General features: G+C 37.2%; 1 protein-coding gene across 1 annotated transcript in view; it reads right to left on the bottom strand.

Annotated features, from left to right (window-relative positions):
- Positions 1-15,333, bottom strand: part of ADAM9 (ADAM metallopeptidase domain 9) — a 100,757-nt gene that overhangs the window by 31,138 nt on the left and 54,286 nt on the right. Inside the window, exon 15 of the mRNA XM_081269735.1 lies at positions 2,376-2,481. Within this exon, the coding sequence (XP_081125861.1) occupies positions 2,376-2,481 (106 nt within the window). The remainder of the gene's footprint in view (positions 1-2,375; positions 2,482-15,333) is intronic.

Here is a 15,333-nt window from a genome sequence, read left to right as displayed (position 1 = left end):
ATATTACTATTATAAAATTTTTCTCAAATTAGCTACTCAGTAATTTATAAGTTTGACAAGTATAGCTTCCATATTTTCAATGAGAGTTATAAAAATAAGAAACCAAACTAGGCTATAAAGAAGGATATGATATGTCTACCAAGTTCTCTCCAAGTTTGCATGAATCCACTTATCCCTAAACACTAATCTTTTTTTTTTAAGATAGAGAGAGAAGAATTTTTTGAATATTTATTTTTCAGTTTTCAGTGGACACAACATCTTTATTTTACTTTTATGTGGTGCTGAGGATCGAACCCAGCACCCCACGCATGCCAGGTGAGCGCATTACCGCTTGAGCCACATCCCCAGCCCTAAACACTAATCTTTATCCCTTTATACTAATTCTTCACCCACATTAATCTGTACCTTCATTCATTAGTTAATTCATCAAACCTTATTAGGCACTGTGTTCCAGGCATTATGTTAAACACTAATGATAAAATGTGTCATCTAAACTTATAATTTAGTGAGGATGAGTGATAAGCAAGTAAAATGGTGGCAAATATTACAAAAGAATATTCCAGAGATCATGATGTAAGTTTGGTAATAGTAAAAGGATTAACTCATCAAGAAGACATAATCCTCAAAGTGCATGCACTCAATAACAATTTCAAACCATACACAATAAAAATTTAAAAACTAAAAAGAAAACAGACAAATTCATAATCATAACATGAGTCTAGCATGCCTCTCTCAGAAACTGAAGGAGCAAACAGATTTTTAAAAAAAAAAAAAAAAAAAACCTCCCAAAAGACATGGAAATTTCAACTATTGATTAATTTGATATTAACAGAATAATGAATCTGGAAACCCTGCAGAATACTCTGTTTTTTAATTGCACATGGCACATTCACCCAAATAAACCACATATACAGGGCAACAATGCATATCTCAATAAATTCCAAAGAGCTGAAATCATATACGGTATGTCCTGAATGGGATTAAATTAGAAATCAAAATCAAGAAGATAATCAGAATATTACCAATTGTTTAGAAATTAAGTAACACATTTCAACCTACAAGTCAAAGGAAAAATCACAATGCAAATTAGAAAATATTTTGAACAGTAATGAAAATACAACACATCAAATTCTATGCAAAAGAGATATATAGCATTAAGAATATGTGTAAGTATGATATTTGACCCTGTTAAGAAACTGGAGGAAGTCTTCCTTAAAGAAACTATACTTGAACTGAGATTGGGAAGATAAACAGAATTAACCACGCTAAGAAATGGTATATGCAAGAGGTCCTGTGGCAAAAGGCACTTATAGGCCAGTATGGCTGAAGCATTTCACAGATGTGGCAAATGATGCCACAGAAAATACATACATACATGCATATATAATACATAGCAGATGAAGGACTTACCTTATGGTAAGGAAAGAGGTTTTTTCAAGAATGCGAAATGAATGCTACTGAAAGGTCAAGTACCATGAAGACCTAAAAGTATCTGTTGGATTTGCCATGTAGAAGTCAGTGCTATTTCTTCCTAGGAAACACTGTCTCACTACAAGTTTCTTAGTCTAACTGGGGGGGTTTAGGAGGTGGAGTGGGTAGAACAGAGCACGATATTACAAATTAATTCCCATTAAATAAAATGTTAGTGTGAGTAGAGACAGTGTACAGAAATTAAAACAGAGGAAAGACATTGAAAGTAGTGAACATATATGGGTTGAGATGGATGACTTTGTTCTCATTTGTAAGTTTTTAATGTTATTAATATTTTTACAATAAGTAAATGTTAATTATAAGAATAAAAAGTTTTAATCCACAATTTTAAAATTATGTAGAGCTAGAATAAAATAATGAACTCCAGAATTAATTCGCAAATACCCTTTACCTTGGGATTTGGAAATATAATCTAATATTGAAAGGAAAAAGAAAAGGGTGTTTGGTTGGGATTCTTATTGTTGATCTAGGATAAACAAAGTAAGAATCTAAAACTTATTAGGTTTGAGACAGTTAATGTTGAAAGAAATGAATTATTTTACCACTTTTGTCCCTAACACCAGAGACTGTCTGAAGCCTTGTATTGTAAAACATTAATTTTGAAGGTTAGGTAAAGGAGAAGGCTGGCATGATAGCATAAGCCTGCCACCCCAGCATCTGGGAGGGGAGGCAGAGGCAGGAGAATCACTTTTCAAGACCACCTGGGCATCACAGTGAAAACCCATCACAAAAAAAGAAAAGAAAATGTATAAAATTTTAAAAATACATAGAAAGCGAGAAAGTCAGCAGTTGCTAGGAGCTGTGGCAAGGACTTGTCACAGAGGACACTAGAGAAGACTGGTCTTATCATCTTCACAATGCTCTAGGACCTCACCTCCACTTACCCAGTGGCACACTTCTTGTATTCATTGCCAGAGAAACCACAATTGCCAAATCTGTCACCTTTAGAATTCACTTCAATGAAACAATCTCTTGGGGCAGCCTTGGCTTCTGTAACATTGAACATTTAAAAGAGAAAAAAAAAGTTATAGTAATTTAACTCAAAAATAAAACTATTCCCTTCGACAGTCCATACACTGGATGAACTGCCTCCACACCTCTGAAAACAAGATTTAGACCTTACAAATAAAAAATTTTTGTTCCATATTTCATATATAACAACAAATGTAAAATTAACATTTAGATTGCCCTTAAAGCCAGTCTCAAGCACTCAAGTCCTATAAGAAAATACCATTAAACAAGGACTGGGGATGTGGCTCAAGCGTGTGGTTCGATCCTCAGCACCACATACAAACAAAGATGTTGTGTCTGCCGAGAACTAAAAAGTAAATATTAAAAGATTCTCTCTCTCTCTCTCTCTCTCTCTCTCTCTCTCTAAAAAAAAGAAAAAGAAAATACCATTCAACAAGAAATTATAATTTAAAGTCAATGCACAGTATGGTGTCATCTCAGCACATTCCTTCTCACTGCTCTCATGTACACATTTCGTACCCTTGATTAGATCAGCTAGGGGGACCTGGTGAAAATACTGCCAATCATTTTTTCCAGTTACCACTTCATGGATATTGAGTTTAGATATTTCTGTTAAATAGATGAATTGACAAACACCTATAATAGATGACAAAGTATCAATCAATCCATTCTTATTTTCTTAAATTTTACGTATCACTTAATATTCAACTTTTCTACCTAATTATATATACCTAAAAAATAGGTTCTTTAAAAATATTCATTTTCTTTAGAAGTATTTTCAAGCCAAAATGCCAGTACTTCCTCCTTAATTGAAGGAAGTTCACTTGCTTATCGTACATATCTGATACTAGGCCACTTGGTTTTAAAGAAAATGAATATGGAGAAGAAAGAAATAAAGCAAAAAAGAAGCAGGGGATCAAATAAAATGAAAAACAAATACAGAAACCTTTACTGGAAAAATGAGATGAAACATGTTAACATCCCCAATCAAGCTCTTATAAAAACAGAAATAACTATAACAATTCCAGATAATATGTAAAGGAAAAAAAATAACTATAGTTCCCTAAGTCTTGGACATTTTTTGCAAACCTCTATGAAAGCACAAATAATAGTACTTACCTCATCAAAATGACTATCTGTAATTACTTTTATAATAACCTGCCCATTCCTACAAAATACATCAGAAGTCCCATTTATTTATTAGTCTTCCTCAGTCTCTATCTGACCCACTGAAAGACAAGGGATATAGGAGAAACCAGAGAGAGCAGGAATTGCAAGGGAACACATAGATGAGAATGGGGAACACGAGGATAAGAGAATAATGTCTATAAAATGAGCTTACTGTGCCAATCTGCCTGAAGTCCTGCCCGGCCTGAGCAGACAGGATATGTCTCATTCCTCCCAAAAATGGGGGTGGGGTCCTGGCAGTCAGTGTAGCTAATGAACGATGGGGTTTGAGATGATGAGGACTGGTTATCAAAGAAAAGACAATGGGACTAATCCATCCGGCTGAAACAACTGGTCAACCCTTCTCATCCTACGAAGGTAAACGCCAACCGAGCCTTCATAGGTAGTGGCCACAGGTTTGAAACGGGGCTTGGGAGAGACAGTAAGGACCCACCCGTTGCATTGGTCACCCGGCAAAGGGAAACGAACTGTCGCCATTTGCAAGAGATACCACCATGGCAGAGAACTGACGTCATCAGACTGCGGCGGAGGAGATAACTTCATTGAAACCTGCGGCTACAGGTGTGTAATCCCCTAGCCTTCCCTCTCCACACATCGGGGAAACCTGAAGGGCCCCTCCCAGCTCTCCCATAAGGGCCCCTTCCAGCTCTCCCGTGAGCGCCATAGCCAGACCGAGGGAATCAGACATGGCGCGGGACCCGTGGCAAGGAACTCCTGGCTACTGCTCTCACCAGTGCTGACAACTGAGGTCTCTTGCACCAGCTACTGGGGGCGTGGCTACCGGAGGGCAAGTAAAATTCACTGAGGATTCTCAGCCCCAAGCTCTACAAACTTAGGGTCTGAGGGAATGGCAAACAGGGAGAGTGTGCCCAGTCGTCCATGAAAACAGGGCTCCCAGGAGCAGCAGACCTGGCGTGCAGCCAGTATTGTGGTGAGCGGCACCCGTGAGAGGGGCCTGGCTAGAGGAAAAGTGGGAAGTGACTAGACACAAGAGGAGGCCCTAGGCACTCAGGATTGGAGACTCGACCAGTGTGGGAGGAGCTGCTGCACAGTGATTGGTTTCCGCGTATTGACAGGAGAAACTTGGCCTGGTGGGCAGAGCGCCACCTACTGGAAGAGAAGTTATTCAAACTCTAAGACTGCATTTATTAGGTTTTTTTTTCTCTTTTTTTATTTTGGGTTTTTTGTTTCATTTTCATTTTTCTTTCTTGTTGTTTTTTAAATTTTTTTAACAATTTTTTTTAATTTTTTTTCTTCTAATTTTAATGTTAATTTTTTTATTATTTTTTTTAAATTTTCTTTTTTTATTTCCTATTATTTTTCTTCTTTAGTCTTTTCATTTCTTTTCAATTTTCTTATTCCCCCTTCCTTGAATTCTATCTGCTTATTCTCATTCTCTTTAGTGACTTCTTCCCTTCCCTTCTAATACCTTTCCTCCCAAGCATCAAATAAATTTATAGGAGTAAACAGTAACTCAGCAGTCAAACAGAACAAGAAGCAACATGAGCAGCATAAAAAATCAAGGAAGAAAAGGAGTACAAACAATGCAGGACAGCCTAAATATTCAGGAGGACCTAGAGTCATCAGAAAAATGGTCATATAAAGAACTCAAGGAACACCTTAGACAGATGGAATGGAACCTTAAAGAGGATATGAGACAGCAAATTCAAGCAGCGGAAGAACACATTGAGAATGAATTACATAAACAGATAAAAGAAGAAGTTAAGCATCTTTATCAGGAGATAGAGATTATAAAAAAAAATCAAACAATAATTCTAGAAATGAAGGAAACGATAAACCAAATTAAAAACTCAATGGAGAGTATCACTAACAGAGTGGAGCAAGTAGAAGCCAGAACGTCAGATAATGAAGACAAAATATATCATCATGAAAAGAGTCTAGCCAACTCAGAAAGGCTGGTAAAAAAATCAAGAGAAAAACATCCAAGAGTTATGGGATAACATAAAAAAACCAAACTTACACGAGTCATCGGGATAGAAGATGGTACAGAGATTCAAACCAAGGGAATGAGTAACCTGCTGAATGAAATAATTACAGAAAACTTTCCAGAAATAAAAAAGGAAACAGATATACAAATTGAAGATGCATACAGGACACCGAGCACACAAAATCACAGTAGACCAACGCCAAGACACGTTGTTATGAAGATATCCAATATACAGAACAAAGAGAAAATATTAAAAGCTACAAGAGAAAGGAGGCAGATTACATTCAGGGATAAACCAATAAGGTTAACAACGGATTTTTCATCACAGACGCTGAAAGCGAGAAGGTCATGGAACAACGTATTTCAAACACTGAAAGACAATGGATGCCAACCAAGAATTCTGTATCCAGCAAAATTAAGCTTCAGGTATGACAATGAAATAAAAATCTTTCATGATAAACAAAAGTTAAAAGAATTTGCAGCCAGAAAACCAGCATTGCAAAGCATTTTGAGCAAAACACTACATGAGGAAGAAATGAAAAACAATAACCAAAACCATCAGTGGGAAGTGCCTCGGTAAAGAAAGAGGGCGAGGGGAAAGATAACCATGGAAAAACAAACTAATTTTTTTAAAAAAAGGATAAATAATCAAACATGGCTGGAAGTACAAACCATATATCAATAGTAACTCTGAATGTTAAAGGCTTAAACTCTCCAATAAAGCGACATAGGCTGGTAACATGGATTAAAAAAACAAATCCAACAATATGCTGCCTCCAGGAGACACATCTGATTGGAAAAGACATACACAGGCTCAAGGTGAAAGGATGGGAAAATATATACCACGCACATGGTCCTCGTAAGCAAGCAGGGGTGGCCATCCTCATATCGAATAAAATCGACTTCAAGACTAAGTTAATCAAAAGGGATAAGGAAGGACATTATATACTGTTAAAAGAAACCATTCACCAACAAGACATAACAATTATCAATATTTATGCACCAAATAATGGTGCTGCGACATACATAAAACAAACTCTCCTCAAGTTCAAGAATCAAATAGACCACAACACAATAATTATGGGTGACTTCAACACACCTCTCTCACCATTGGACAGATCCTCCAAACAAAAGTTGAATAAAGAAACTATAGAACTCAATACCACAATCAATAACCTAGATTTAACTGACATATATAGAATATATCAATCATCATCAAATGGATATACTTTTTTCTCAGCAGCACATGGATCCTTCTCAAAAACAGACCATATATTATGCCATAGGGCAACCCTCAGTAAATATAAAGGGGTGGAGATAATACCATGCATTTTATCTGATCATAATGGAATGAAACTGGAAATCAATGATAAAAGAAGGAAGGAAAAATCCTACAAAACATGGAAAATGAACAATATGTTACTGAATGATCAATGGGTTACAGAAGACATAAAGGAGGAAATCAAAAAATTCTTAGAGATAAATGAAAATACAGACACAACATATCGGAATCTATGGGACACAATGAAAGCAGTTTTAAGAGGGAAATTCATCGCCTGGTGGTCATTCCTCAAAAAAAGGAAAAACCAACAAATAAATGAGCTCACACTTCATCTCAAAGCCCTAGAAAAGGAAGAGCAAAACAACAGCAAATGTAGCAGAAGGCAAGAAATAATTAAAATCAGAGCAGAAATCAACGAAATTGAAACAAAAGAAACTATTGAAAAAATTAACAAAACTAAAAGTTGGTTCTTCGAAAAAATAAATAAGATCGACAGACAGTTTAGCCATGCTAACGAAGAGAAGAAGAGAGAGAGCTCAAATTACTAACATACGGGATGAAAAAGGCAATATCACAACAGATGCTACAGAAATACAGAAGACAATTAGAAATTATTTTGAAAACCTATATTCCAATAAAATAGAAGATAGTGAAGACATCGATAAATTTCTTAAGTCATATGATTTGCCCAGACTGAGTCAGGAGGATACACCCAATTTGAACAGTCCAATATCAATGGATGAAATTGAAGAAGCAATCAAAAGACTACCAACCAAGAAAAGCCCAGGACCGGATGGGTATACAGCGGAGTTTTACAAAACCTTTAAAGAAGAACTAATACCAATACTTCTCAAGTTATTTCAGGAAATAGAAAAAGAGGGAGCTCTTCCAAATTCATTCTATGAAGCCAACATCACCCCGATTCCGAAACCAGACAAAGACACTTCAAAGAAAGAAAACTACAGACCAATATCTCTAATGAACCTAGATGCAAAAATCCTCAATAAAATTCTGGTGAATCGAATACAAAAACACATCAAAAAAATTGTGCACCATGATCAAGTAGGATTCATCCCTGGGATGCAAGGATGTTTCAATATACAGAAATCAATAAATGTTATTCACCACATCAATAGACTTAAAGATAAGCACCATATGATCATCTCGATAGACGCAGAGAAAGCATTCGACAAAGTACAGCATCCCTTTATGTTCAAAACATTAGAAAAACTAGGGATAACAGGAACTTACCTAGACATTGTAAAAGCTATCTATGCTAAGCCTCAGGCTAGCATCATTCTGAATGGACAAAAGTTGAAGGCATTCCCTCTAAAATCTGGAACAAGACAGGGATGCCCTCTCTCACCACTTCTATTTAATTTAGTCCTTGAAATACTAGCCAGAGCAATTAGACAGACAAAAGAAATTAAAGGCATAAAAATTGGAAAAGAAGAACTTAAATTATCACTATTTGCAGACGACATGATCCTATACCTAGAAGACCCAAAAGGATCTACAAAGAAACTATTAGAACTAATAAATGAATTCAGCAAAGTGGCAGGATATAAAATCAACACGCATAAATCAAAGGCATTTCTGTATATCAGCGACAAAACTTCTGAAACGGAAATGAGGAAAAACACTCCATTCTCAATATCCTCAAAAAAAAATAAAATACTTGGGAATAAACCTAACAAAAGAGGTGAAAGATTTATACAATGAAAACTACAGAACCCTAAAGAGAGAAGTAGAAGAAGATCTTAGAAGATGGAAAAATATACCCTGTTCATGGATAGGCAGAACTAACATCATCAAAATGGCGATATTACCAAAAGTTCTCTATAGGTTTAATGCAATGCCAATCAAAATCCCAACGGCATTTCTTGTAGAAATAGAGAGAGCAATCATGAAATTCATGTGGAAAAATAAAAGACCCAGAATAGCAAAAGCAATTCTAAGCAGGAAGTGTGAATCAGGCGGTATAGCGATACCAGATTTCAAACTATATTACAGAGCAATAGTGACAAAAACAGCATGGTACTGGTACCAAAACAGGGGGGTGGACCAATGGTATAGAATAGAGGACACAGAGACTAATCCACAAAGTTACAACTATCTTATATTTGATAAAGGGGCTAAAAGCATGCAATGGAGGAAGGATAGCATCTTCAACAAATGGTGCTGGGAAAACTGGAAATCCATATGCAACAAAATGAAACTGAATCCCTTTCTCTCGCCATGCACAAAAGTTAACTCAAAATGGATCAAGGAGCTTGATATCAAATCAGAGACTCTGCGTCTGATAGAAGAAAAAGTCGGCTCCGATCTACATATTGTGGGGTCGGGCTCCAAATTCCTTAATAGGACACCCATAGCACAAGAGTTAATAACAAGAATCAACAAATGGGACTTACTTAAACTAAAGAGTTTTTTCTCAGCAAGAGAAACAATAAGAGAGGTAAATAGGGAGCCTACATCCTGGGAACAAATTTTTACTCCTCACACTTCAGATAGAGCCCTAATATCCAGAGTATACAAAGAACTCAAAAAATTAGACAATAAGATAACAAATAACCCAATCAACAAATGGGCCAAGGACCTGAACAGGCACTTCTCAGAGGAGGATATACAATCAATCAACAAGTACATGAAAAAATGCTCTCCATCTCTAGCAGTCAGAGAAATGCAAATCAAAACCACCCTAAGATACCATCTCACTCCAGTAAGATTGGCAGCCACTATGAAGTCAAACAACAAGTGCTGGAGAGGATGTGGAGAAAAGGGTATACTTGTACACTGTTGGTGGGACTGCAAATTGGTGCGGACAATTTGGAAAGCAGTTTGGAGATTCCTGGGAAAGCTGGGAATGGAACCACCATTTGACCCTGCTATTGCCCTTCTTGGACTATTTCCTGAAGACCTTAAAAGAACATGCTACAGGGATACTGCCACATCGATGTTCATAGCAGTACAATTCACAATAGCTAGACTGTGGAACCAACCCAGATGCCCTTCAATAGATGAATGGATAAAAAAAATGTGGCATCTATACACAATGGAGTACTATGCAGCAATAAAAAATGACAAAATAATAGAATCTGCAGGGAAATGGATGGCACTAGAGCAGATTATGCTTAGTGAAGCTAGCCAATCCCTAAAAAACAAATACCAAATGTCTTCTTTGATATAATGAGAGCAACTATGAACAGAGTAGGGAGGAAGAGCAGGAAGAAAAGATTAACTTTAAACAGAGACATGAGATGGGAGGGAAAGAGAGAGAAAAGGGAAATTGCATGGAAATGAAGGGAGACCTCATTGCTATACAAAATTACATATAAGAGGTTGTGAGGGGAATGGGAAAATAAACAAGGAGAGAAATGAATTACAGTAGATGGGGTAGAGAGAGAAGATGTGAGGGAAGGGGAGGGGGGATAGTAGTGGATAGGAAAGGTAGCAGAATACAACAGTCACTAATATGGCAGTATGTAAAAATGTGGATGTGTAACCGACGTGATTCTGCAATTTGTATTTGGGGTAAAATTGGGAGTTCATAACCCACTTCAATCTAATGTATGAAATATGATATGTCAAGAGCTTTGTAATGTTGTGAACAACCAATAAAAAAATTAATTAATTAATTTAAAAAAAAAAGAAAAAGATGCAAAAAGCTTAAAAAAAAAAAAAAGACAATGGGTTGCTAAAAGTTAACCTCAGGGGTCACACTGTCCAGCACAGTGGGTTGCTAAGGATTAACCCCTGTGCACCTGCTCCCTCCTGCCCTTAAGCTTGTACATGGAGAAGAAAGAGAAGGCAAGGATTAAAAGGGGGATTCTGAAGTCTGTAAAAGTGCAAGACACACCCCCTCCTTGATATCCAGCTCTGGGCCCCCTTCTCTTCAGAGAAGACTGTTATTATCTCTTTTCTTAATCTTTTAATTTTCAACACTGGGAGAACAAGGACCTGTTCCTGATCTCCAAGACCGGTATCAAAATCTAGACAAAATCAACAACTCTAAATTCAGAGAAATCTTAACTAAATAACAGAAACAAAAGCTGAAAGAAAAATAGAAATACATCCAGGCACAGTGGCACACACCTGAATCCCAGCATTCAGGAGACTGAAGCAGGAGGATCACTAGTTCAAAGGCAGCCTCAGCAATTTAGTGAGGCCCTAAGCAACTCAGGGAGACCCTGTCTCTAAATAAAATACAAAAAAGGACTGGGGGAGTGGTTCAGTGATTAAGTGCCCCTGGGTTCAATCCACCATACCCAAAACAAAACAAAACAAAAACAAAAACAAAAACCCAGATACAGAAATATCAAAGTAAAGACTGGTCCCTCCTTTCTTCCTCCTTTCCTCTTCCCCTCCTTGTTTCCTGCCTCCCTTCCTTTCTTCTTTCTTTCTTTACTTCCTCTGTCTTCCCTTCTCTCTACTTTTTTCCCTCCCTGCCTGTTTGCTTTCCTTCCTTTCTTCCTCCATCCATTATTTCCCCTCTTCCTTCATACATTAAATATACATTAAGCACCTATTAAGTATCTCACACCTTGATGGGTAATGAATATAGTTTACCAGGAAGAAAACAGAAAAAATCCCTCTGTTAGTAGTTGTCCTCTTTCTTAATTAAAGGGAAGCCTCTCCAAATATATGACAAATATCATATTCCCTTTATGGTTGCTGTTCTTATTGACTCAAAACAAAAAAAAGGAAGAAGATGAGAAAACAGAATTCTAGAATAGTTTCGGTATCAATCATCACTGCCAATTTATAAACCACAGATATCTGCTGAAAAGCAACTTCTCCTTGAGCAGCCTCAACCATCTGAAGCCAATACAGGAAACAAGGATTCTGCACAATGCAGATTATTGCTCTGAGAACACTGATAACACTAATGTGGAATAAAAATAAAGCTCACTAAATGTGCTGAATGTCTCAATGTAAAGTCTCCATGGTTTCTCACCTGAACTACTATATAGCAGCTACCCAATATCCTTTCTCTGCTCCTCTAAATGATTTTCCATAGTGTTGCTACAGAAATCTCAAAAGCAAATCATATCATGGCATTTCCCCACTTAAATTTCATTATTCTCCCATCATCTGGGGCATAATAACCTCAGTATGAACCTCATGACTCTTTGCTAGTGGAAGCAAGCTCTTCACCCCCAGTGGAAGAGGCCACTAGACTCTCTGTGGAAACAGCCTCTCCACACCATGGGAATTAACCCTGATTGCCTGCGGAAACTCCCCTGAAGAAACTGCCATGCAATGCTATTCCAACTTTCCTCTGGACCCATTCCCAACTTCCCTCTCTGCTTATAGACCTGTAACTAGACTCCAGTCAAAACAAACCCCGACAGGTAAACTACAAAATATGACCATGGGGAGGTTCACAATACTCCAAATGGACCCCAAGGGCCTGTGTGGGATGGGATATCAAGGGCATAGGATAATGGTGGAAGAAACATAAAAGTGGATTAGGCTGAATTTATTAGCAAGAACTCATACAACAGAGATTCTATACTTAGTGTTGCTACTCCGAGTTAGAAAGGGCTCTTAACAGTTTACCTGGTGGGTTGGCTAAACACTGAACAAAGAAGCACAGGACCATGACGTGACTTAAACATGTACGCAGAAAAGAAATGTCTGAGTGAAAAAAAGGGGCCAGTCCCTTTGGGAAGAATTCTAGTACACAGGCAAAAATTTATACTATTAATCATTATCTTAGCCATTTCCAAAGGAATGACTTTCACCAAGGTAACTGTATTATGTACTGAATGTCTGTGTACTCCAGATTTCATATGTTGAAGTCTTAAGTCCTAGTGAAATGAGATTTGGAGATGAGTCTTTTAGGAGACGTTGTTAGATAAGGTCACGGGTGGGTCTCTCATTATAGTGCCAGTGACCTTATAAGGAGGAGGAGAGACATCTCTTTTTCCCACCACCATATGAAGGTGGCCATCTGCAAGCCAGAAAGAAAGCCTTCACTGGGAGGCAAATCAGCTGGTACCTTGGACTTCCAAGTCTCCAGAACTGTGAAAAACAAATATCTATTGTTTAAGCCACCCTGTCCATGATATACTGTTACAGCAGTCTGCTATACTTTCAATATTTGTCTCCTTCAAAACTCATACTGAAATGGAATTATAACTGCAGCAGTATTAAGAGGTGGTACCTTTTGTGATTAGGCCATGAGGACTCTGCCCACATAATGGGATGAATGCCAGTATAAATGGGTGGGTTAGGTCCCTGTTTTGTCTCCTGCCCTTCTGCCTTCCACCATATGGTGAAATGGCAACATAGCCCTCACCGGATGCTGGTGACTTGATATTGGACTGTCCAGCCTTCAAAAGTGTAAGCCAATATATTTGTGTTCATTTTAAATTTCCAAGACTGTGGTATATTATTATAGAAACACAAAACAGACTGACCCTTACACAAAATCAATCAGACTAAGATTTGATGCACTAGGGAAAAGGAAACAAACAGACTCTTTGGCAACATAGCCACTGTATCTACAGTGACACTAACAGACACAAAATATCACTGTGGTCCACAACAGTAGGGGCTTGTGGAGGTCAAGTGATAAATGGAATTTTAGCTAAGGTCCATCTCATAGTAGGGTCAATGAGTCCCCAAATCCATTTTGCATTTTTTCTTATAGCTCCAGAATACATAATTGTAATACATGCACTCAACAAATGGCAGAATCCCTATATTGGTTTCCTGACAGTTATTATGGTGGAAAAGGCAGGTGGAATTTACTAGAACACTTCTACCTTGGAAAATAGTAAACTAAAAGCTATACCACATTCCTGGAGGGATTGTGGAGATCAGTGTCACCATTAAGAACCTAAAAGACAGGGGTTCTGACTCACCACACTTACATTCAACTCACCTATTTGGCCTATAAAAAAAGACAAATGGTTCTTGGACAATGACAGAAGATCACCTAAGCTTAATCCAGTGATGACTCCAACATTAGCTGTTGTTCCACATGCGATTCATTGTTTGAGCAACTTAACACATTCCCTGATACTTGGCTTGCAGCTGTGAACTGACAAATGCTTTACTTCTCAGGCCCATCTACATGGCCTACCAGAAGCAGGATGCTGTCAGATGTCAAGGCAGAAATACAACCTTCACTATCTTACTTCAGGAGTATATCAACTCTTCAGCCTGACCTATGTCATTATGTACTTTGAGGGCCATGATTGCCTTTCCCTTCCAAAATAATATCACTCCACTCTATTACAAAGAAAATATTATGTTCACTGAAAGTAGTCAGAAAAAAAGTAGCAAACACTATAGACATTGGTAAGATCTACATGATGAAGGATAAGAAATAAATCTGATGAAAATCCAGGAATCTTCTACCTCAATGACATTACTAGGGTATGAGAAACGTTAAAATATCTCTTCTAAAATAAGAGTAGATCCCTATTTCTCAACATGCACAAAAGTCAACTCAAAATGCACCAACTAGGAATTAGACCAGAGACTATGCAACTCCTAAAAGAAACAAGGGTGAGGGCGCTGGGGTTGTGGCTCAGCAGTAGAGCACTTGCCTAGCATGTGTAACGCCCCAGGTTTGAGTCTCAGCACTACATATAAATAAGTTAAAAAAAATTTAACAACTAATAAAAAATATTATAAAAAAAGAAACAAGAGTCAGTATTCCAACATACAGGCTTAAGCAACAACATCCTCAATGACTCCTAAAGCTCAGGAAATAATATCAAGGATTAATAAATGGCATAGCATCAAATTAGAAAGCTTCTGCACAGAAAAGAAAACAAGAATATGAAGAGAGAGCCTACAGAATGGAAGAAAATTTTTGCTAGCTACTCTTATGACAGGATTAATATAAAATATTAATATAGATAAAATATAAAGAAGTCAAAACTTAATGCCAAAAAAGGAACCAATTAATAAATTAGAAAATAAATTAAACAGATACTTCTCAAAAGAAGAAATACAAAACAAATGGCCAACAAATATATCAAAAATGTTCAACATTTTTAGCAATTAGAGAAATGAAAATAAAAACTACACTGAGATTTCATCTCATTCCAGTTAAAATGGCAGCCATGGAAAATACAAACAATAATAAATGCTAGAGAGGATGTGGGGGAAAAGAACACTTTTACAGTGTTGGAAAGATGGAAATCAGTACCGAGGTTCCTCAAAAGATTACACATGAAACCACCATATGACCCAATTATACCACTCCTCAGTATTTATCCAAAGAATTACAGTCAGCATACTATAGCAACACACGCACCCCCATATTTACAGCAGAACAATTCAAAACAAACTATGGAACAAGGCTAGGTGACCTCAATGGATGAAAGGATAAAGAAAATGTGGCACATAATAGAGTTCTATTCAGCCATAAAGAACACTGAAATTATGACATCTGTAGGAAAATGGATGGAATAATGAGAGTATTATGTTA

This window comes from Spermophilus citellus (genome assembly GCF_964194105.1).
Source record: "Spermophilus citellus genome assembly, chromosome: 16".
NCBI classification, from domain to species: Eukaryota; Metazoa; Chordata; class Mammalia; order Rodentia; family Sciuridae; genus Spermophilus; species Spermophilus citellus.
Note: the sequence above shows the minus strand (reverse complement) of the source record. Positions and strands in the feature narration are given on the sequence as shown.